At 51.9% G+C, this 22,118-nt stretch overlaps 1 protein-coding gene across 3 annotated transcripts in view; it reads left to right on the top strand.

Annotated features, from left to right (window-relative positions):
* LOC133354376 (pituitary homeobox 3-like) overlaps positions 1-22,118 on the top strand; it is a 115,658-nt gene that overhangs the window by 76,989 nt on the left and 16,551 nt on the right. Inside the window, exon 1 of one of the 3 annotated variants that reach the window (XM_061571171.1) lies at positions 2,322-2,446. The exons of the other annotated variants lie outside the window; for them this stretch is intronic. Within the exon in view, the coding sequence (XP_061427155.1) occupies positions 2,392-2,446 (55 nt within the window). The 5' untranslated portion in view covers positions 2,322-2,391. Of the gene's footprint in view, positions 1-2,321; positions 2,447-22,118 lie in introns of those variants that run through there. 3 annotated transcript variants of the gene reach the window in all.

Raw genomic sequence — 22,118 nt, 5'->3', positions numbered from 1 at the left:
CGTGTCTCGCGGGGTTGTGGGCGTGTCTCGTGGGGTTGTGGGCGTGTCTCGCGGGGTTGTGGGCGTGTCTCGCGGGGTTGTGGGCGTGTCTCGTGGGGTTGTGGGCGTGTCTCGTGGGGCTGTGGGCGTGTCTCGCGGGGTTGTGGGCGTGTCTCGCGGGGGTTGTGGGCGTGTCTCGTGGGGTTGTGGGCGTGTCTCGCGGGGTTTGTGGGCGTGTCTCGCGGGTTTGTGGGCGTGTCTCGTGAGGTTGTGGGGCGTGTCTCGCGGGGTTGTGGGCGTGTCTCGTGGGGTTGTGGGCGTGTCTCGCGGGGTTGTGGGCGTGTCTCGTGGGGCTGTGGGCGTGTCTCGCGGGTTGTGGGCGTGTCTCGCGGGGTTGTGGCGTGTCTCGCGGGGTTGTGGGCGTGTCTCGCGGGGTTGTGGGCGTGTCTCGTGGGGTTGTGGGCGTGTCTCGCGGGGTTGTGGGCGTGTCTCGCGGGGTTGTGGGCGTGTCTCGTGGGGTTGTGGGGCGTGTCTCGTGGGGTTGTGGGCGTGTCTCGCGGGGTTGTGGGCGTGTCTCGTGGGGTTGTGGGCGTGTATCGTGGGGCTGTGGGCGTGTCTCGTGGGGCTGTGGGCGTGTCTCGCGGGGTTGTGGGCGTGTCTCGTGGGGTTGTGGGCGTGTCTCGCGGGGTTGTGGGCGTGTCTCGCGGGGTTGTGGGCGTGTCTCGTGGGGTTGTGGGCGTGTCTCGCGGGGTTGTGGGCGTGTCTCGTGGGTTGTGGGCGTGTCTCGCGGGGTTGTGGGCGTGTCTCGCGGGGTTGTGGGCGTGTCTCGCGGGTTGTGGGCGTGTCTCGCGGGGTTGTGGGCGTGTCTCGTGGGGTTGTGGGCGTGTCTCGCGGGGTTGTGGGCGTGTCTCGTGGGGTTGTGGGCGTGTCTCGCGGGGTTGTGGGCGTGTCTCGCGGGGCTGTGGGTGTGTCTCGCGGGGTTGTGGGCGTGTCTCGCGGGGTTGTGGGCGTGTCTCGCGGGGTTGTGGGCGTATCTCGCGGGGTTGTGGGCGTGTCTCGTGGGGTTGTGGGCGTGTCTCGCGGGGTTGTGGGCGTGTCTCGCGGGGTTGTGGGCGTGTCTCGCGGGGTTGTGGGCGTGTCTCGCGGGGTTGTGGGCGTGTCTCGCGGGGTTGTGGGCGTGTCTCGTGGGGTTGTGGGCGTGTCTCGCGGGGTTTGTGGGCGTGTCTCGCGGGGTTGTGGGCGTGTCGCGTGGGGTTGTGGGCGTGTCTCGCGGGGTTGTGGGCGTGTCTCGCGGGGTTGTGGGCGTGTCGCGTGGGGTTGTGGGCGTGTCTCGTGGGGTTGTGGGCGTGTCTCGCGGGGTTGTGGGCGTGTCTCGCGGGGTTGTGGGCGTGTCTCGCGGGGTTGTGGGCGTGTCTTGCGGGGTTGTGGGCGTGTCTCGCGGGGTTGTGGGCGTGTCTCGCGGGGTTGTGGGCGTGTCTCGCGGGGGTTGTGGGCGTGTCTCTGGGGTTGTGGGCGTGTCTCGCGGGGTTGTGGGCGTGTCTCGCGGGGTTGTGGGCGTGTCTCCTGGGGTTGTGGGCGTGTCTCGCGGGGTTGTGGGCGTGTCTCGCGGGGCTGTGGGCGTGTCTCGTGGGGTTGTGGGCGTGTCTCGTGGGGTTGTGGGCGTGTCTCGTGGGGCTGTGGGCGTGTCTCGCGGGGTTGTGGGCGTGTCTCGCGGGGTTGTGGGCGTGTCTCGCGGGGTTGTGGGCGTGTCTCGTGGGGCTGTGGGCGTGTCTCGCGGGGTTGTGGGCGTGGCTTGTGTGGTTGTGGGCGTGTCTCGATGCCCCGCCCACCCCCCCACGCCTGATCGGGTTTTCCGCGGGGGTTTAAAACTGACCGCCGATTTGTCGCGGACAGCGCAGCCCCAGTCGCGACCCCCGCTGCCCGACAGCGGCCCGCGCCGCCGTCGTCGCCTCCTCGATCCGCCTCATCTCCTCTAATTCACGCGGCGCAAATCCCCGGGATTTCATCCACGGAGCTGGGATCTCAGAGGTCTTTAGTGCCGAGGTGTCTGCCTCCTACCCCCCCCCCCATCACTACCCCCCCCCTTCCCTGCTCCCACCCCTCTACCTTACCCCCCCCATTATCCGGCCCCCCCCCTACCGCCCCCCAACCGTGGTGCCCCCCAGCAATCCGAGGTGGCGACGCCGCAGCAGATGGAACCTCGGTCGGGCGTGAGGCTTTAACCTTCCGAGGGGACCCCGAGTCGCGGGTACCCCCCCCCCCCCACCACTACCCAGCCCCCCCCCCTATCTTCTACCTCCCATCAAACCCCTCCCCTACCCCCCTACCCCCCCCCCCCTCGTGAGGCCACCTTGCGCAGCGATTTGGAGGCGATTAGAGGCGATTAGAGGCGCCGCTGCGGCGAGGAGGAGGATGATGGACGCGGGGCCCCCCCCCGCGTTGAGAGGCGGCACCGCGGACGAGCACGGTACGAGCCCTTCGCGGGCAGCAGCGGGAGGGTGCGGGCAGTGGCAGGGAGCCCAGGGGCAGCAGCAGTAGCATGGGGGCAGTAGCAGGATCCTATGGGCAGCAGTAGTATGGGGCCAGTTGGAAGATTCTACGGGTAGTAGCAGTAGCAGTAGAATAGGGGCAGTAGCAGGATCCTAAGGGCAGCAGCAGTAGCATGGGGGGCAGTGGCAGGGAGCCCAGGGGCAGCAGCAGTAGCATGGGGGCAGTGTCAGTGATCCCAAGGGCAGCAGTAGCATGGGGGCAGTGGCAAGATTTTACGGGCAGTAGCAGTAGCATGGGGGCAGTGTCAGGATCCTAAGGGCAGCAGTAGCATGGGGGCAGTGGCAAGATTCTACGGGCAGTAGCAGTAGAATAGGGGCAGTAGCAGGATCCTAAGGGCAGCAGTAGCATGGGGGCAGTAGCATGATCCTATGGACAGCAGCAGTAGAATGGGGGCATCAGGGTGTACGGGGCAGCGCACACACACGAGCGCACACGCACCCTGCAAACACATTAACTCTCATTCATACACACAAAGATACACACATACACACATACATATACTACACACACACATATATATATATCCTTCAACACATATATAAACTACACACTCTACACACTACACACATGTATATAATTCACGCACGCTACACACGTACATATACTACACACATACAAACTACACACTACGTACACATACTACACACACGGACATGCTACACACTATACTCACACACACGCGTTCACCCACCTTTTCACACACACTCATACACGTTCACACACACACTCATACACGTTCACACACACACACTCACACGTTCACACACTCACACACGTTCACCCACACTCACACACGTTCACACACAAACACACACGGGCCTAGGTTCCACATCGATCAGTTCACCATCATCGATTCGTAAAGTGAGCCTGACTGCTGATGAGACAGCGCAATGTCGAAACCGGTCCAGAGTTGTTCGCTTGTGCTGAAATGACGCGCTCCCTACAAGGCGGTGCGGCTGATGAGATGTGTAAAAACAAATGTCACGTGTTGTTTTCGTGATGCGGAGATACAGAGATGTATGGAGGGGAGACGTTGCTCGTCTATTATGTTATTCGTGGTGCAATAGTGCATCGTAAAATCTAGCACACGTATACAAAGACAGAGATCCCCCGTATAGGCTTTGAGAGACTGTTGGGGCAAGTGCCATTATTAAGCTAACACTTACCAATGCCGGCAACGGAACACGAGGGGTGGGTGGGCTAGCACCCCACACCCGGCCGCCTTTGTCTCTCTCGTGGTTCCGATAGTGGCCACTGGTATTGGTGGCCTCGAGCGGGAATCGAACTCGGGTCACCGGGTTCGTAGCGCAGCGCTAACCGCTTACACCACCACCACCGCTCCCCACTCACCGTCGCACTCACGAACTTCCAACAAGCACGATCTGGCGACCGATGTAATGTTTCCGTAATTAATTTTTTGTGTCAAATCGCAGCGAGTACGCAATGTCACTTTGTGTCGGACACCCTCCGCCAACCGGACACTCACACAACACATCACGCACACACGCTCACACAACACACCACGCGCACACGCACACACACACCACGCGCACACACACACAACACTCCACGCGCACACACGCACACACAACACACCACGCGCACACAACACACCACGCACGCACACACACACATCACGCGCACACACGCACACAACACACCACGCGCACACACGCACACACACAACACACCACGCGCACACACGCACACACAACACACCACGCACGCACACACACACATCACGCGCACACACGCACACAACACACCACGCGCACACACGCACACACACAACACACCACGCGCACACGCAGACACACAACACACCACGCGCGCACACGCACACAACACACCACGCGCGCACACGCACACAACACACCACGCGCACACGCACACACACAACACACCACGCGCACACACGAACACAACACACCACGCGCGCACACACAACACACCACGCGCGCACACGCACACACACGTGCGCGCGAAGCGACGCCCGTCACACACACCCACGCAGCAGCAGCGTCTCTGGCACGCAGAGTGTGCAAAGTACACGAGTGTGTACACACAGATAGGGCGTAATCACGCACCAGTACAAACAGAGACAGAGACGCACACTCACGCAGGCTGATAGAAGAAAAAAATAATCACCGCGCGCGTTTACGCACACATTCACACAACTCGAAGGCACAAATCTTCCCCCCCCCCCCACGTAGAGCCGCAATAGACTGTCGGGGCAAGTGCTGTTAGAGAGTAGCAGCACCTATGAAGGCCGCCACGGCACACGAGGGGGTGGGTGGCCAGCACCACGCACGGCCCCCTTTGTCTCACCAGCGCTGATGTTTTACGCGCCGCACCAGCTACTCGTTTGAGGCTGAGTCGACCTAGCGAAGACCCAGGACCGGTTCAGATAATCGTCAATAGTTTTGGTGGCCGTGGGCGGGAATCGAACTCGGGTCGCCGGGTTCGTAGCGCAGCGCGTTAACAGAGATTAACGCGCACGCGTATACACATGCACGCGTATGCGCACGGATACAATATTCACCCGCCCGGTCACTCATTCACGTACACACTCACTCATTCACTCACACAATCACCCACTAACGCACTCGCACTTTCGTTTAAACCTACGCCCGTCCGCACACTCGCGCGCCCAGGAACTCTTTCGCTCTCAAACTTTCCACTCACTCCTGCGCGCCCAGGCATACATTCACACGCCGCACTTACGAAATTCACTCACACCCGCCCTCGGTCGCACGAACAAAAAAAACTCGCCTCTATTGTGCAGCATCCGTCGCGTGCGCTTACCCAAATATTCACCAAACCACTCACCCATTCGCACACTATTACAATTAATTGCTCATACGCTCACCCGATTTCACATACACATGGTCATTCACTTAATCACACATGCATGTACCCCTCTCACACGCCAACTCACTCATACGATTACCCACTCACACACCCGATCACCCATAAACTCACCCACCCATTCACAATTACCCACTGGCCCATGTAAATGTCCACTCGCACACGCAAATAGCCACTCGTGCAAATACCCACTCACCACCCATCCACTCACTCACCACCCATCCACTCACCCACACACTCGTACAGACATCCATACACTCACTCACCACCCATCCACTCACTCACCACCCATCCACTCACTCACCACCCATCCACTTCGCACACACTCGTACAGACATCCATTCACTCACTCACCACCCATCCACTCACTCACCACCCATCCACTCACCCACACACTCGTACAGACATCATTCACTCACTCACCACCCATCCACTCACTCACCACCCATCCACTCACCCACACACTCGTACAGACATCCATCCACTCACTCACCATCCATCCACTCACTCACCACCCATCCACTCACCCACACCCTCGTACAGACATCCAACCACTCACTCACCACCCATCCACTCACTCACCACCCATCCACTGACTCACCACCCATCCACTCACCCACACACTCGTACAGACATCCATCCACTCACCCACCCACTCGTACAAATACTCAACCACTGACTCGTACAAATACCCACTCACTCACCCACGCACTCGCCCATCTACCCACGCATACTCATGCTCGCCCTCCGACTCGTAAACAGACCCACGCACTCACTCACCGCGCGAATCTCACAGTCAAACAATCCGAGTCGAGATTCCTCGTTCCTCACCGCCGCGTCAGCTCATCAGGATGGGCGCGGGTGAGGTGGGTGAGTGGGTGGTGAGGATGGGTGAGTGTGGGGGGGGGTGGGACAAAGAGGATGCTAGTTAGAGTTGGCTCATCCTTTGTCTTCCCAAGTAAAAATCGATGGCTCTCCGTTCGGTGTCTCTCGACACGCGCGGCTGCGAGACATCTGCTCGGGTCTACCAGCCTCGTGACCTTCCACGCCGATATCATCCAGCAGTGGAGGTCTCCCATAGCGGCACACGGGAACCTGCGACGCAGATTCGTCGCCGCAGTTGAAATAATGTAGCAAGTTTCTCAAGATGCTGCCCCCACGCCCCCCACTCCACCACCAGTGTTTCAAATGTAACACACAGCAGCGTATGTTGGTACGAACGGGATTGAGTCGATCGGAAGGACCCATCAGCAGCCGCCTCCACCAACACGTCCCGTCAACATGGAAGAGTAGACCAAGAGCGCCACTGCGGAGATCGCTCTCGTGACCGGTGCGTGGAACTGCCCCTTTCCGAGGCGGCAGTGGCGGGCGGGGGAGCGGGCACTTGCAGGGCCGCGCCTCTACCAAGACGCGGCGCGTGCCGATAGCGAGACGTAATGATTGTGCATCGCCACATCAGCAAACCTATTTACTCACAGATACGGGCCGAGGTCATTTAAATATCGTAAACCTAATGACGCTTCGTAGTTAAGACTTACCATCGTTATAATTGTTGTTATTGTTGTCTGTAAATTACCAATCACGCGGCGATGAACGGTGACGATGCTGAGTTGGCGATGGTGGGGAGCGGTGGTGGTGCGGTTAGCGCGCTGCTGGCCTCCGAACTCGGCGAACCGAGTTGCGAATCTGAATCGGTCCCTGGGCCTCCTCCCCTAGGTCGACTCAGCCTCAAGTCAGTGTCTGGTGCGATGGGTAGTAAAACATCGCCGCTGGGGGAGACAAAGGCGGCCGGGCGTGGTGCTGGCCACCCACCCCCTCGTATGCCGTGCCACGTCCATAGACGTTCGCTAACAGCGCTTGACCCAACAGTCTGTTGAGGCTACACGGGGGATCTTTGTCTTTGCACGGGCACAGCAGCAACAACACTGGGTGTGACCTTAACGAAGCATGTGTCAGAGGCGACGTGCTGTGTGATGAAGGGTTGTTGTCCGAAACGTCGTCGGTTAGTTTTTAATCTGAAGGCCACACAGTGTTGTTGCTTTTGTGTTGTTGTTGTTATTGTTGTTGTTATTGTACAACCCTCCATTGACCAGCGTGGTGAAGTATGGCCTCTGTCAATCAACTGCTGGTGGATTGACAAAGGGCTTCATGTTCGTTATGATTATAATAATAACAACGTATTCTCCAGATTATTAAACACACTGCCAACTTTGTATTTGCAATACAGATGGGAAAGTGAGTTACAATATATCTTACTATATATATGTGTGCGTGTGTGCATCTATCACTTTGTATCTTTGTTAATACTCGTTCAAACGCAATGTTGCCTATATCGACGAAACATTTTAATTCGGGAGTTCAAGCAGAGACCGACTGTGCCGCTGATGAGACCCCGAAGATCGAAACCCGTCCAGGGTTTCGTTTGTCTTGAGCCGATGCCGCTGATGGGATGTGTACAAAAAAAATTAACCCGTAAAAAAAAGTTTTTCACTCTAAATCCTTTATATGCGTGGCGGCTAGAGTCCTCTCGTCCTCTGGTTTGAGATGGCTGCCACCTATGGGTCAGATGATTGTCTGCCAGCATTAAGCAATTGGTAATAAAATATTTGTTTTAAAAATCCCTAAACAGTGTAAAATTTTGGAATTTTTTTTCACGAAAATTAATTGTCACGCACAACGAGTCTGTGTGGAAAATGTCAGCTCGATTGGATTACGTGAAGTGGGTTAAAAAACGACCGAAAGATTTGCACGGTCGTAAGCGCGCAAGCACGCAAGCAAGCAAGCGAGCGAACTTAATATAAAGGATTTAAAAATACGCGTCGTATTATGTTGTAAAGCGGAGAGACTGATACGTTTAAAGGAGATGTAATATGTTTATTTTTATACCAATCTATTAATAATATATATGATACATTCATAAATAAGACAACTCAATGCGCTGAATCGGCGAGTAATGTTTATAGTTAATTATCGGTTTTTATTTGTGAAGATCTAACGTTTCAGGAAATGATCCTTCTTCAGAGCACGAGAGACATGTCCAGCAATATATATATATTTTAATGTGCATACATAACTATACTCTACTCTTTATATCACTCCAGTTTTTGTATGAATCTTAATTATGTAGAAGATGAATATATCCCATTTTTTTACGCATTTTTTTGTGTTACCAATGTCTCTGTTGTGTATCGTTAGCAGTGTGTGTATGTGCGTGTTTATATTATGTGTGTGTTATGTGTGTGTGTATTTGTGTGTGTTTATATTATGTGTGTGTGTATTATTTGTATGTGTATTATGTGTGTGCGTGTTTATTATGTGTGTGTATTATGTGTGCTTATTATGTGTGTGTGTTTATTATGCGTGTGTGTTTTATGTGTGTGTCTATTATGTGTGTGTATTACGTGTGTGTGTGTGTATTATGTGTGTGTTATGTGTGTGTGTTGTGTGTATTGTGTGTGTGTATTATATGTGTGTGGTGTGTGTGTATTGTGTATATCATCGGTAGTGTAGCGGTCAGCGCGCTGCGCTACGAACCCGGCGGCCCGAGTTCGATTCCCGCTCACGGCCACCAACACCCCAGTGACGATTATCTGAACCGGTCCTGGACCTCCCCTAGGTCGACTCAGCCTCACATAGGTACCTGGTGCGTTGTGTAAACATCGCCACTGGGGAGACAAAGGCGGCCGGGCGTGGTGCTGGCCACCCACCGCCTCGTGTACCGTGCCGGCCTTCGTAGGTTGCTACTCGCTAACAGCACTTGCCCCTACAGTCTGTTAAGGCTATACGGGTGATCTTTGCGTGTTACCAGAATTTATATAATCGACGACGCAAGTTCTTATTTATTTGGGGGGAGGAGGGATTGCGTCTTACTATGCGCAACGTCCAATAATCCGCAGAATTGTAGCCATCATCATCACAATCATCATCATCATCACAATCATCATCATCATCATCATCACAATCATCATCATCACAATCATCATCATCATCACAATCATCATCATCATCACAATCATCATCACAATCATCATCATCATCACAATCATCATCATCACAATCATCATCATCACAATCATCATCATCACAATCATCATCACCATCATTTGTCCCCGTCATCATCAACAAAGGAAATCGTTTCCGCCGATGGAAACAAAAGGCCGCGTCTCGGCGCGACCGTGCGACGAGCAACGGCAGTCGAGTGGCGTCGAGTCGTCGTGAGCGAAGTGACAATGAGTCGGACTTTTATTTGTGTTGCAAGGGGCTCAGAAAACGTCGAACTGCCCGCAACAAACGGCACCGCGAACGTCGCAATAGACTGGAGCGCACGCGCGCGCGCGCACCATCGCGACAACCACGCGCTCACCGATTCACTCACTCACGCGCTCGCCAACGAAGCAACACGCTCACCCACTCACCCACCTACTCACCCACCTACTCACCCACTCACTCACCCACTCACTCACCCATGCACTTACTCTCCCACTCACTCACCAACTCACTCACCCACTCACTCACCCATCCACTCACCCTCTCACGCATCCACTCACGCACCCACTCACCCACCCACTCACCCACCCACTCACTCACCCACTCACTCACACACCCACGCACTCACCCACGCACTCACCCACGCACTGACCCACTCACTCACCCACTCACTCACCCACGCACTCACCAACCCACTTTAAAAACCAAGACCCCGTGTAGCCTTAACAGGCTGTTGGGCAAAGTGCTGTTCGCGAGCACCTTAGTCACCCACCAACACATTCACCCACCTACTCACCAAATTCACTCACCCACTCATTCGCCCACACACTCACCACGCTGCAGGTCTCTCTCATCTCTCGCAAATGTAGCGATGTGAGGTGTAGCGATGGGAGATGTAACGATGGGAGATGTAACGATGTGAGATGTTGAAGTGCAGACAAAGACAAAGATCCCCCGTATCGCCTGAACATACTGTAGGGGCAAGTGCTGTTAGCGAGCACCTATGAAGGCCGGCACGGCACACGCGGAGATGGGTGGGTGGCCAGCACCACGCCCGACCGCCTTTGTCTCCCAACGGGCGACGTTTACTACACACCGCACCAGGTACTCATTTGAGGCTGAGTCGACCTCGGGGAGGCCCAGGACCGGTTCAGATAATCGTCACTGGTGTTGGTGGCCGTGAGCGGGATCGAACTCGGTTCATCGGGTTCGTAGCGCTGCGTGCTAACCGCTGCGCCACCGCTCCCCATATATACATACACACACGTGTACACACGCATATATATTACACGTGCACACACGTGTGCACATTTATACGTGGTACACGTGTACACACACATATATATATTACCCGTACACACACGTGTACACACACATATATATAAGGTACACACACGTGTACACACACGTGTACACACATATGCACGTACAGTCACGTGCACGATATAACTAGTGCTGTCGTTAATGCTCGTTAATATATCGTACATTTGTACATCTACATATATATAAATATATTCGCTACAATACGTGAATGATAAGTGGTGTATGTGTGTGTGTATATAAATAGATTGAATCAACCTAAAATTAGTATCTGGTGCGACGTGTAAACATCGCCTCTGGGGAGACAAAGGCGGCCGGGCGTGGTGCTGGCCACCCACCCCACCCCTTGTGTGCCGTGCCGGCCTTCGTAGGATGCTACTCGCTAACAGCGCTTGCCCCAACAGTCTCCTAAACCCTATACGGGGGATCTTTGTCTTTGTACGTACAAATTGATCGCGTGTGAATTATGTGTTGTATTATAATAAACACGCGTGTGTTCAATGTACACGTGTGTTTACCCTGTATACTGTATTAATTGTGTGCGTAAATGTGTTCATATTCCTGTGTGCATGTTGATATGCCCATATTCGTATGTGTGTGCATATGTGCAATGCGTGTGTGTGTAAATACATGTTCTTGCGTATTGAATGTGTGTGTATATTGTGCATAATAGAAACGTACATGTGTATATTTCGACAGCGGTACTGTAGTGGTTAATCCGGGTTGCAATTCCCGCTTGCTCTGAGACTCTCTTAGATCAACTCAGCCTTAAATGAGTACCTGGTGCGCTGCGTAAAAAGATTGCCAAGAGGGAGACAAAGGCGGCCGGGCGTGGTGCTGGCCACCCCACCCCTCTCGCATGCAGTGCCGGCCTCCATAGGTGCTGCTGCTGCTGCTGCTCATGGCACTTGCCCCAACAGCCTGCGGAGGCTACACGGGGGATCTTTGTATTTGCGTGCGCGGTTGAGACTTTTGATGTATGTAGGCGTAAGTTAATCACACTTCGACTTAATGTGTTGTTTAATTACTGTGCGTTCAAACGCACGTGCATCATCATCTGCATCATCACCATAATCAGTTTTATTTAAAACCAGCTTAGATTGCGTTGATGTTAAACGCTCCTTTTGTATGGGATCAGTATTTTTTTTTACGAATTACAGCAGATACCCACTAAATACATACAACGCGTGAAACCGCACACACGCACCACAAAGATAGAGATCCCCCGTGTAGCCTCCACAGACTGTTGGGGCAAGTGCCGTTAGCGAGCGAGCAGCACCTATGAAGGCCGGCACGGCACACGGAGGGGTGGGTGGCCAACACCACGCCCGGCCGCCTTTGTCTCTCCAGTTCTGATGTGGTCAGGACCCATTTCAATCTTCCAACTCGGCTCGCTGGATTCCGTCGCGAAGTGCTGCGCTAACCACTGCGCCACCGCTCCTCAAACACGCACAAGATCTAGGCCACAGTCATCGTCAACATAACCACAAAGCCGCATTCTATCCACTGCTGGATGAAGGCTTTCCCAAGCCGTCGCCGCCGCTTCTCACGATCGTGGCGATGTAGCGATCCAGCCAGCAGCAGCCGCACGCAAGGAGCTGATTTCAGCGCTCCGTCTCCCTTCTCATCCTCGAACGCGTTCCATTCCTTCGGCTGCCACTCCATTATAATTCTTGGCCATCGCCCACATTGCAGTATAATGGTTCACGGCCCCTTTGCCACTCCACTGCTGGATGAGTATTCATCGTGTGTGATAAAGGCGCGTGTTGTGTATAATTGTGCATCTGTCGCGTTGGTTTGTATCTGTTGTTCTACGTCTATTTTTATGATACACTACCGTCCATACAATCGGTAGTTTGTGTGTAAATTCATCTGTATAATCACCGATTTAAAGCTTTCGTGACTGCAGGGATTCATCTTCTTGGTTCTTTCGGTAAAGTCACGTAGAAGGGAAATAATAAAATAATAAAAATAAAACATAATGAAATACAAATGTATTTTATTATGTTTTATTTTAAAAATAAAATAAAAAAATTATGTTTTATTTGTATTATTTTATTATTTCCCTTCTACGTGACTTTACCGAAAGAACCAAGAAGATATTTAATCACCATTATTAGTTTGTTATTCAGAATAATAGACGATACAAATTCATTCCCTGCCAATCCACTGCAGGACGAGTGGCCTCCCCACGTCCTTGTGGGTCGTGGAGAATGTTTGACCATACTTCACCACGCCGGTCAGGGCGAGTTGGTTGTCTGGTTGGATGGCGTCCAGGATGGTTCAGACGTCACTTCGCTCTCGTCGGGTCCACAGCCCCCGCGTTTGTTGACCGACAGGCCGTAAAACCGGTAACCGGTTTCATTGTCCGTAACCGGTTACAGCCTTGGGGCCTCCCCCGAGTTGGTGAAGGAGCGGCTGGGGGGGGGGGGGATAACGGGCACGCACCCAGGACCGGTTTTAGAGATCTCTTGCCACTGATGTTAGCCGTGACCAGCAAATGGAACTTCTGGTCTCTGATGTTGGCCGTGTTGGTTGTGGATGGTAAATGGAACTCAGGTCTCTGATGTTGGCGGTGTTGGTTGTGGACGGTAAATGGAACTCAGGTCTCTGATGTTGGCCGTGTTGGTTGTGGACGGTAAATGGAACTCAGGTCTCTGATGTTGGCCGTGTTGGTTGTGGACGGTAAATGGAACTTCTGGTCTCTGATGTTGGCCGTGTTGGTTGTGGATGGTAAATGGAACTCAGGTCTCTGATGTTGGCGGTGTTGGTTGTGGACGGTAAATGGAACTCAGGTCTCTGATGTTGGCCGTGTTGGTTGTGGACGGTAAATGGAACTCAGGTCTCTGATGTTGGCCGTGTTGGTTGTGGACGGTAAATGGAACTCAGGTCTCTGATGTTGGCCGTGTTGGTTGTGGACGGTAAATGGAACTCAGGTCTCTGATGTTGGCCGTGTTGGTTGTGGACGGTAAATGGAACTCAGGTCTCTGATGTTGGCCGTGTTGGTTGTGGACGGTAAATGGAACTCAGGGCTCTGATGTTGGCCGTGTTGGTTGTGGACGGTAAATGGAACTCAGGGCTCTGATGTTGGCCGTGTTGGTTGTGGACGGTAAATGGAACTTAGGTCTCTGATGTTGGCCGTGTTGGTTGTGGACGGTAAATGGAACTCAGGTCTCTGATGTTGGCCGTGTTGGTTCTGGACGGTAAATGGAACTCAGGGCTCTGATGTTGGCCGTGTTGGTTGTGGACGGTAAATGGAACTCAGGTCTCTGATGTTGGCCGTGTTGGTTGTGGACGGTAAATGGAACTCAGGGCTCTGATGTTGGCCGTGTTGGTTGTGGACGGTAAATGGAACTCAGGTCTCTGATGTTGGCCGTGTTGGTTCTGGACGGTAAATGGAACTCAGGTCTCTGATGTTGGCCGTGTTGGTTGTGGACGGTAGATGGGACTCAGGTCTCTGATGTTGCCGTGTTGGTTGTGGATGGTAAATGGAACTCAGGTCTCTGATGTTGGCCGTGTTGGTTGTGGATGGTAAATGGAACTCAGGTCTCTGATGTTGGCGTGTTGGTTGTGGATGGTAAATGGAACTCAGGGCTCTGATGTTGGCCGTGTTGGTTGTGGATGGTAAATGGAACTCAGGTCTCTGATGTTGGCCGTGTTGGTTCTGGACGGTAAATGGAACTCAGGTCTCTGATGTTGGCCGTGTTGGTTCTGGACGGTAAATGGAACTCAGGTCTCTGATGTTGGCCGTGTTGGTTGTGGACGGTAAATGGAACTCAGGTCTCTGATGTTGGCCGTGTTGGTTGTGGACGGTAGATGGGACTCAGGTCTCTGATGTTGCCGTGTTGGTTGTGGACGGTAGATGGAACTCAGGTCTCTGATGTTGGCCGTGTTGGTTGTGGACGGTAAATGGAACTCAGGTCTCTGATGTTGCCGTGTTGGTTGTGGATGGTAAATGGAACTCAGGTCTCTGATGTTGGCCGTGTTGGTTGTGGATGGTAAATGGAACTCAGGTCTCTGATGTTGCCGTGTTGGTTGTGGATGGTAAATGGAACTCAGGTCTCTGATGTTGGCCGTGTTGGTTGTGGATGGTAAATGGAACTCAGGTCTCTGATGATAGCCGTATTGGTCGTGGATGGTAAATGGAACTCAGGTCTCAGATGTTAGCCGTGTTGGTTGTGGACGGTAGATGGAACTCAGGTCTCTGATGTTGGCCGTGTTGGTTGTGGATGGTAAATGGAACTCAGGAGGTCTCTGATGTTGGCCGTGTTGGTTGTGGATGGTAAATGGAACTCAGGTCTCTGATGTTAGCGTGTTGGTTGTGGATGGTAAATGGAACTCAGGAGGTCTCTGATGTTGGCCGTGTTGGTTGTGGATGGTAAATGGAACTCAGGTCTCTGATGTTGGCGTGTTGGTTGTGGACGGTAAATGGAACTCAGGTCTCTGATGTTAGCGTGTTGGTTGTGGATGGTAAATGGAACTCAGGTCTCTGATGTTGGCGTGTTGGTTGTGGACGGTAGATGGAACTCAGGTCTCTGATGTTGGCCGTGTTGGTTGGAGCCCAGAAATCGAACTCAGGTCTCCAGGGTCGTGGGCGCAGTGCACCAACCACCACAACTCCCGTCACCTGCAGCTTGTGTCATGCGAACAGGCACATCCTAGTCGGCTGTATGTAAATTTACATTTTGTTAAAGTTGATGCGTTAACATATGGTCTTCCAAGCCGATGTATATTTATTACAAAGTGCGGACGGATCGGGATTGGAAGGGCCGTCTTGTAAGGATTCACGTTTGTGTTTGTAGGGCCAGTGTTGAGTGTACGTGCGTGCGTGTGTATATAGTGCGTGTGTCCCCTAGATAGTATGTGTATCGCGTATAAATTGTGTTTATATTCAGTATATAATGTGTGTATATTGTGTGTGTGTTTATATACTCTATATATATGTGTATGTGTGTGTGTATATATATATATGGTGCGTGCGTGGAATATATTTCTGTGTAATGGGTGTGTATTTGTCTTTTGTACGTGCATATATAGTGTGTATAATGTGTGTATACAATATATAGTGTGTATTATGTGTGTATATGTAATATATAGTTTATATTGTGTGTATATATACAATACATGGTGCGTGTTTAAGGGGTGGCGCGGTGGTTCGATCCACCTGAGTTCGATTCCCGCTCACGGTTACCGCCAGTGGCGATTATCTGAGCCGGTTCTGGGCCTCCTCCCCTAGGTCGACTCAGCCTCAAATGAGTACCTGGTGCGGTGTGTAGTGAACATCGCCACTGGGGAGACAAAGGAGGTCTGGCGTGGTGCTGCTCGCTAACAGCACTTGCCCCAACAGTCTGTGTAGGCTACACGGGGGATCTTTGTCTTTTGTTCTCTCGAGTTAGCGTCTGATTAAACTAAATAAACCTGAATATTTCATCTATATCACATTTATTGTTTGTGTGTATATATATTTGGTATGTGTAGTGTATTTGTGTGTGTTGTGTGTGTGATGCACATCGCGTGGATACGGTATGTTTGTGTACGTGAATGTATGTATTTTTATGTGTGTACATATATCGTGTATATAAACTATATATAATAGTCTGTGTGGCGTGCATTGTATGTATAACTATATAGTGTGTGTATGTGTATATAGCGCGCGTATATGTTATGTTTGCATAGTGTGTGTAATGATCGTGTGAATATTTACAATGTTTGTGTATGTATATATATGTGGGGAGCGGTGGTGCAATGGTTAGCGCACTGCGCTACGAACCCGCCGGCCCGAATAAATGTTTGCCGCTCGCGACCAACAACAACAGCGGCGAACATTTGAATAGGTGACCGGGTCTCGCTTAGGTCAAATCAGCCCGAAATGAGTACCAGCCCGGTGTGATGTGCAGACATCGCCACTGTGTGAGACAAAGACGGTCGAGCGCGTGTGTTGACCAGCCACCTCCCCTTGAGTGATTTCTGCTGCTACTCGCTACCGACACGTGTACCCCCAGCGAGCCCGTCAGAGGCTACACGGGGGGGGCGGGGGGGCGGGGGGGCCTCTTTGTCGTCGTGAATTCGCGTTGATGCGCGGCACTTTGCGCGTGAGTGCCGCGTGTGTGAGTCGCCGTCGGGGGTAGCGGGGAACACACCGGGGGGTGCAGGGTAGAGAGAAGGAGTCCACGACTCTCTCTCTCTCTGTCTCTCTCTCGTCTCCGCGAGCGCCGCGAGGGAACGGAGATGAGCGGCTGCGGGAGAGACAAAGGCGGCCGTGGAGTACCCCCCCCCCCAATAAAAAAAAATACCGCGCGGCGCAATCGATGAGCCGGGTCGATGAGACGGCGGTCGGGTACTCTTCACGGAGCACGTGGGGAGTTTTGATCGCCACAGATTCACGGCTGCATCCTCACGCGTACAGCGGGCACGGGCTGGGTGATGGGGGTGCGCTGGGGAGGGGGGTGCTAGGGGGGGTACTAGGGGGGTGTTGGATGTGCGTGGCCTGATCGGGGCACCGCGCGTGGTCTGTGTCTCTGTGGCCGTGCTTGCGTGTGACTCATGGGCAGTGAGGAGCGCTACGAACCCGGCTTCGATTCGCGCTCACGGCCAACAACAGTGACGATTAACCGAGCCGGTCCTGGGCCTCCTCCCCTAGGTTGACTCAACCTGAAATGAGTACCTGGTGCGGTGTGTAAATATCGCCACTGGGGAGACAAAGGCGGTCCGGCGTGGGGCTGGCCACCCACCCCCTCGTGTGCCGTGCCGGCCTTTATAGGTGCTCGCTAACAGCACTTGCCCCTACATTTTGTTAAGGCTACATGGGGGATCTTTGTCTTTTGTGTGCGAGTGTGTGTGCGTGTGAGTGTACGTGAGTGTGTGTGTCTGTGTGCGTGTGTGTGTGCGTGTGAGTGTATGTGTCTGTGCGTGTGTGTGTGTCTGTGTGCGAGTGTGTGTGTGCGTGAGTGAGTGTGTGTCTGTGTGAGTGTGTGTGTCTGAGTGCGTGTGAGTGTGAGTGTATGTGTCCGTGTGAGTGTCTGTGTCTGTGCGTGTCTGAGTGTGTGCGTGAGTGTGTGTGCGTGTGAGTGTGCGCGTGTGTATGCGTGTGAGTGTCCGTGAGTGAGTGTGTGTGTGTGTCTGTGTGCGTGTGTGTGCGTGTGAGTGTATGCGTGAGTGCGTGTGAGTCTGAGTGTATGTGTCTGTGCGTCTCTGAGTGTCTGTGTGCGTGAGTGTGTGTGCGTGTGAGTGTGCGCGTGTGCGTGCGTGTGAGTGTCCGTGAGTGAGTGTGTGTGTCTGTGTGCGTGTGTGTGCGTGTGAGTGTCTGTGTGCGTGTGTGTGCGTGTGAGTGTATGTGTGAGTGTGTCTGTGTGCGTGTGCTCTCTAATCCGTGCGTTCATCTTGTCCGTCTCGGTGTCATTCCGAGCACACAATTCTCTCTGTCTCTTCCCTCTCTCCCTCCGCACTGCTGCTTTGAACATCTTTCAAGAATGCGTTCCGCAGAATATTCGAATGACCGTTCGAATGCCTTCCGCGTACAATCTGATGGCAGGCCGCGTCCCGGATTGCCGATAAGTGATTGACTTTTTTTCGTAAAAACAACCCCCCTCCCTCCCTCCCCACAAAAAAGAACCCACGCGCGCACGAAACAATCTCGAACAGAATCGCATCGCTTCAATGACCCAAAGCGATCGTGGCCGTCTTCTTCTCGTTCTAGATGTGAAGCTTTCGTGACTGCAAGGATTCCTATTCTTAGGTTTTTTTCGGTAAAGTCACGTAGGTAAAAAATTAAAATTAATAAAAGTAAAATAAAAATAAAATAAAAATCACGATGTTTCGGAGGCAACACAAGCTTCCGTCTTCAGGCAGGAACCGTCAGAGCACGATTGCTGTATCAAGAAACTGTTTTCTTGGAATTTCTCTTTACTTGATACAGCTATCGTGCTGTGACGGTTCCACCTGAAGACGGAAGCTTGTGTTGCCTCCAAAACGTCGTGATTTTTATCTTCTTTTTCTTTTACTTTTATTAATTTAAATGTTTTACCTACGTGACTTTACCGAAAAAACCTAAGAATGTCTTCTTCTCGGTCACGCAGAGCTGGCTGTGTGCAACGCCGCGTCGTGGCCACCAAGCGGCGCCACCACTCGTTGCGAACGCGCCCCACGTCGCTTGCCTGCCTCTTGGAGCTCACCAGAATTACCTTCAAACGAGCCTCTCTCTCTCTCTCTGCTGCTGATGATGATGAGAGACTGAATGTCAAAACCAGTCCTTATCTATAAACATCTGGCGGTTCACTGGAATTGGTTCAAAGCAAAGTCTGAATTGCTGATGAGACACTGAATATCGAAATCACACCTTGCCTATAAACATCCGTCGTGTAAAAAAAAACTACGCTTACGTTTCATGTGGAGAGGCGGATCTGTGAAGACATTATCTGCTTATTTATTTTGGGTATTCTAAACGTAGGTTCACGTTTAGAAGGCAGTGCACAGTTCAGCATAAGCAATACCATCGGTAGTACAGGTTTGTTCGGGTATTGCTTAGGAACTTTAAATCAAGATTTATACCAGAGGTGCCGGGTAATAGCATGGTCTAGATTTGTGAATAATCCAAGATTTGTTTCTTGGCTTCATCTAAAAGTCTGACGTCACCTGGTATGACGTCACTTGCGTCGTGTAATTGTGGGCGCTTTCCCCTGCCAAAATCGCGGTCGCGTGACGTTGGGTGACGTCACTTCCGTGAAGAACCCTTACCGGTTTATAGAAATCCATAATAGAGGTGGTGTTTTTTGGGGTTAGATCGCGTAAATATATAAATGTGTCGTTAAACCCGCCACCACCCGACACGGCCAACTAGTAAGGGTTGTCACGTAAACAGAACGTGGCCAATTCGTCACTAGTACAGCACTAGTGTATAGTGTAGTGTATAGTGTAGTATACTAGTACAGCACTAGTGTATAGTGTAGTGCATAGTGTAGTATACTAGTACAGCACTAACCGGTGTGTCGGAGAGCCAAGCCACAACATTTACAATCTGAATACGACGTTTCGCCGGTAATAATTACAAACGGCGTCATCAGGCGGCAGCCAGATTTGTGGAGAAATCCTCCTGTTTCGTTCCTTAAATAGAGGGATAGATGTGATGGCATCACTTGTGAGCCCTTAATGACACAGTTATATTGACGCGATCTTACCCAAACAAACCTGTACTATGGACGATATTGGTCACGAAAGCCTCCGGAGTGTTAAAACATTTTAGAAAAAATGCAAACTATCATTGTCCTTTAAATCCGGAAATCCGATTTTACTTCGATCAGAAACTCATCCTTAGTACCTGGATTGTTCTGGCCAGATCCGTAAGTCTCGGGATGGGTTTGGATGTGAAAATGTCAGATTTCGTATTTTCCGGGAACCAAACTGGTGCGTAATTTTCGTACACTTTTTCTGAACTTATCATCGTTAACATTACGCAGCAAGAGAACGCGGTGCCTCGGTGCTTCGGTGCGAACACAACTGACGTTACCTGATGTCACGTGGCACCACCTTTGACGGCGAAGGTGGTGTCACGTGACATCGCACATTCGCATTAATAAAAAACAATCTAATTGTCGGATTATCCCAAATGTCATGTCTGGAACCAGATTTTCATATTTTCTCCTCCCCACTTTCTCACACCCCACCCTTAACGGTCTCCATGATGTTAATAATCCACCCAGCACCCGCACACAAAACTCCTCAATTCATCGCTCCATCTCCATCAATGGACGTCCTCTCAGACGCGTTCCAATTTTGATCATTTTTGTGGGATTCCATTCCGGTTGTTTTTTTTATTTTTCACTTTTATAAAAACTTCGTCACCCACCTCCTCTCGCGCACCTGCCCCCAGGCCCACACGCGGTCTTGCTACCAAACATCTGCCGCGATGTTTTGTCTCTCACCGTGGCGGGAGGGAGCGATTGTGAAGGTCGCGGGGACTTTCTGATGAAAGTTCCGACCCGGCAGACGTTCATTTTCTTCCTCGAGCTCCTGCCGTCCGTCCCCACCCTCGCGTCCAGACGTAAACGCGACTGGAATTTAATATCCGTGACATCTGTGGGGAGAAGTAGAGCTTTGTAGCTCATCGGATTCTTCCAGCATGAATACAGATTCTGGCTGCAAAGTCTGAGTGGCATCCTGAGAAAGCGAGAGATCGGGCTGCCCGTCTCCGATTTCCACAACGCCTCGCACGGCCAGTGGTGTAAATTCCACATTCTCATGGCGAGTGCCAGCCAGGGGAAAGTGTTGGCGCACGTGGACTGTAATCCAGCACTGCTGTGGAGGCCGTAGCGAGGGGGTTAGTGAATCACCCCCCCCCCCCTTCTACCCTCGTCCACCACAACAAAATAAAATGTTGAGAAACTCACTTCCCGTGGGCGTTGAGGTGGTGCAGCAAGCGGACTCGAGTGTTTCTCCCTCGCACGCGTGGATATCCCCCGCGATGCTTCGGTATTATACAAAGACAATCGGTGTATTGTAAAAAGGTTTCAGTTTTGTTTGCCAGATAAGGGGGAAAACCCCTATTATTAACTGTAGTATTATATACAAAACTGGTATATTACACATACATGCAGTTGTGCACATACACAACTTGAGTATTAGACACGCACATACACTTGAGTATTCTATACACATCTACACAACTGGTCTATTATACATATACTCACTTAGGTATTATACACAAACACAACGTGTGTATTACACGTTACGTGTCACACACGCATACACGTATGTATTACACATGCAAACATCTTGGATTTTTAAAAAGGCACGTGGGGATCCCTCCTATATCTAAAACAAAATAGCAATTAGATTGAGTCTGGCTTTGCAGGATAAATGGGTCAATCCGTATCGTCGTTATTGTTGTCAGGCATGCACTGTTGACACTCTAACAACACGGTGGCTCGTTTTATCGACCCCCGGGGGGATGATAGGCTGACAAAAGTGGCATCAGTTTAACCCGTAGTAGGCTTTCACGACCAATATCATCCATAATAGAGAGGTTTTTTTTGGGTTAGATCGCGCAATTATATAAATGTGTCGTTAAACCCACCACCAGCCGACACAGCCAACGAGTAAGGGTTGTCACGTAAACAGAACGTGGCCAATTCGTCACTCGGACAGCACACCGCTGTGTTGGAGAGCCAAGCCACAACATTTAGTGTGCAGTCTATAGTGTAGTGTATAGTAGTGTAGTGGATAGTGTAGTGTATAGTGTAGTGTACTAGTACAGCACCACCAGTGTATTGGAGAGCCAAGCCACAACATTTACAATCTGAGTACGACGTTTCGCCGGTAATTAAATGTTGTGGCTTGGCTCTCCAACACAGCGGTGTGCTGTCCGAGTGACGAATTGGCCAAAATGGCAATATGAATCGGGGTTTTTTGTCGTGCCACAA

Source organism: Lethenteron reissneri, chromosome 47 (genome assembly GCF_015708825.2).
Source record: "Lethenteron reissneri isolate LAM-NWPU_2019-01 chromosome 47, ASM1570882v1, whole genome shotgun sequence".
Lineage (NCBI taxonomy): Eukaryota > Metazoa > Chordata > Hyperoartia > Petromyzontiformes > Petromyzontidae > Lethenteron > Lethenteron reissneri.
The sequence above is the reverse complement of the archived record's forward strand: the minus strand, read 5'-3'. Positions and strand labels throughout refer to the sequence as shown.